General features: G+C 37.7%; 1 protein-coding gene across 3 annotated transcripts in view; it reads right to left on the minus strand.

The window, feature by feature from the left end:
* The window catches only part of LOC111865685 (venom protease-like), a 24964-nt gene that overhangs the window by 15107 nt on the left and 8021 nt on the right, over positions 1 to 1836 (minus strand). For all 3 annotated transcript variants that reach the window (XM_033751918.1, XM_033751919.1, XM_023853898.2), the window contains exon 5: positions 913 to 1082. In XM_033751918.1, the coding sequence (XP_033607809.1) occupies positions 913 to 1082 (170 nt within the window). The remainder of the gene's footprint in view (positions 1 to 912; positions 1083 to 1836) is intronic.

Raw genomic sequence — 1836 nt, forward strand, 5'->3', positions numbered from 1 at the left:
AATTCCACATGAAGGCAACATTCCGGCAGATGATGCACGTGGGAAGACAGACACTTCATGCAGATGGTGGCCAAAAATTATGTAAGTAGGACATTATTTTCTACCTTAAAAATTTATTTCAAATAACGTCCGCACGCGTGGACTGTGCGACCAGGAGTCGAACCCCTGCCGTTTAATCGGAGATATCTCGATTATAGAAGGCCAAACCACATCACTGGCCGACTTCCTCTACTTCGCAATTGAGGTGTCGTGTGTGCTTTTTGCGTGGGAAACGAAAGATCGTCCGGACAAAGTGCGTGAAGTGTGAAATCGGACTCTGCATTTCCGGATTTTTTTGAGAATTCCACACGAAGGCAACATTCCGGCAGATGACGCAGGTGGGAAGACAGACACTCCATGCAGATGGTGGCCAAAATTATATAAGTAGGACATTATTTTCTACCTTAAAAATATATTTCAAATAACGTCCGCACGCTCAGACTGTGCGACCCCATATGGGGTCATTCGTACCGCTGACTTTATTTTTGCGACCCCATATGGGGTCTTTAGTCGTTTAAAGGTTAAAAATTTGACGACCTCCACCAGGTATTTGAACCCACATACCACGAGTGATGAGGTGGGAACATTACCTCTAGACTACGGAGGCCGCTTAACATTAAGGTTAGATTCTGCTGAATATAAAGGGAGTATGCCTTGCATACAATGATCAAGTTTCAGAGTGATTTCCTACCCAGAATCCTGTTATAATTTTCTCTTTCTCACATGAGCATTCCATCACAATTCCCTCCATAAAACTATGGCAACACTATTATGAGAAAGTGTGCATCATTAGATTTCTGTCTTCATTTCCCTTAGAGTGCATGCTTCTTAGGTCCTACATTCAAGATATTTATAGTAATAATATTTTTATACCTGACATGCATCCTTGCCCCCATTTGGATCACCTGCGCAGAGTTGAGAACTAATAATACCTTCAGGGTAATTACGTCGGGGGACGAGAGGGCTGGAGTATGCTCTCATACAGTCAGTGTTGTTGAAAACTGTCACACTAACTTCCTGCAACACAGGATTCCTTTCCCCTCCTGAAAATCATGAATAAGGACACTGACTATACAATACAGTTAATCTAGATTTTCTTTCAAATAGGTAGACTGTACAAAGAAGTACAGAACATAACATTAAAAGGAATATAATTCTGTTCTTTCAGTGCTGCATGATCAATAATTTAAATGTCTTAGATAATTTGTTAAAATTCATAAATCTTACTTCTAGCAAATAAAATAAAATCTGTTAAAAATATAATAATTATTCATACCATCATAATTATGGTTGCTATTGTTATCTGTTGGTTATGTCCAAAAGATATGTAGTCTGGAACAGCAAGATATACACAGCCCTGATATAACAAGGATCTCTGTAACACAAATCTGACAATGATCTGTCCTTTTTCCACCAAAAATTTAGACACTACTTAGCTATCTTACAGGCCTTGTTTTCAAGTACGTACAAGCATGTGGTAATCCTGTGCCTTCTTCCTTTTCTTACTGACAAACACTGTGAGAAAGAAGACAAATTCATGACCAGAAGAGGTACAGAAACCGTTAAGGCCATAATTTCCTACTGGACCAGGATTATTACTGCATTTACATTAACTGAGCTGCTTTATGACTTTCTACTTTATGTTTGACAGAGAACTTTAAAATGAATATGTGTGTGTAAACAGCAAGTCTGTTTTATTACATATTATCTAATTTCATTTTATGAAAATGTTATTATTGTCCATAATAATTTATTTGTGGAACTTTTAACATAATAGTTAATATTCAAATGTCTTTT

The sequence above is a fragment of the Cryptotermes secundus genome, unplaced genomic scaffold, assembly GCF_002891405.2.
Source record: "Cryptotermes secundus unplaced genomic scaffold, Csec_1.0 scaffold19, whole genome shotgun sequence".
In the NCBI taxonomy this organism is placed as follows: domain Eukaryota; kingdom Metazoa; phylum Arthropoda; class Insecta; order Blattodea; family Kalotermitidae; genus Cryptotermes; species Cryptotermes secundus.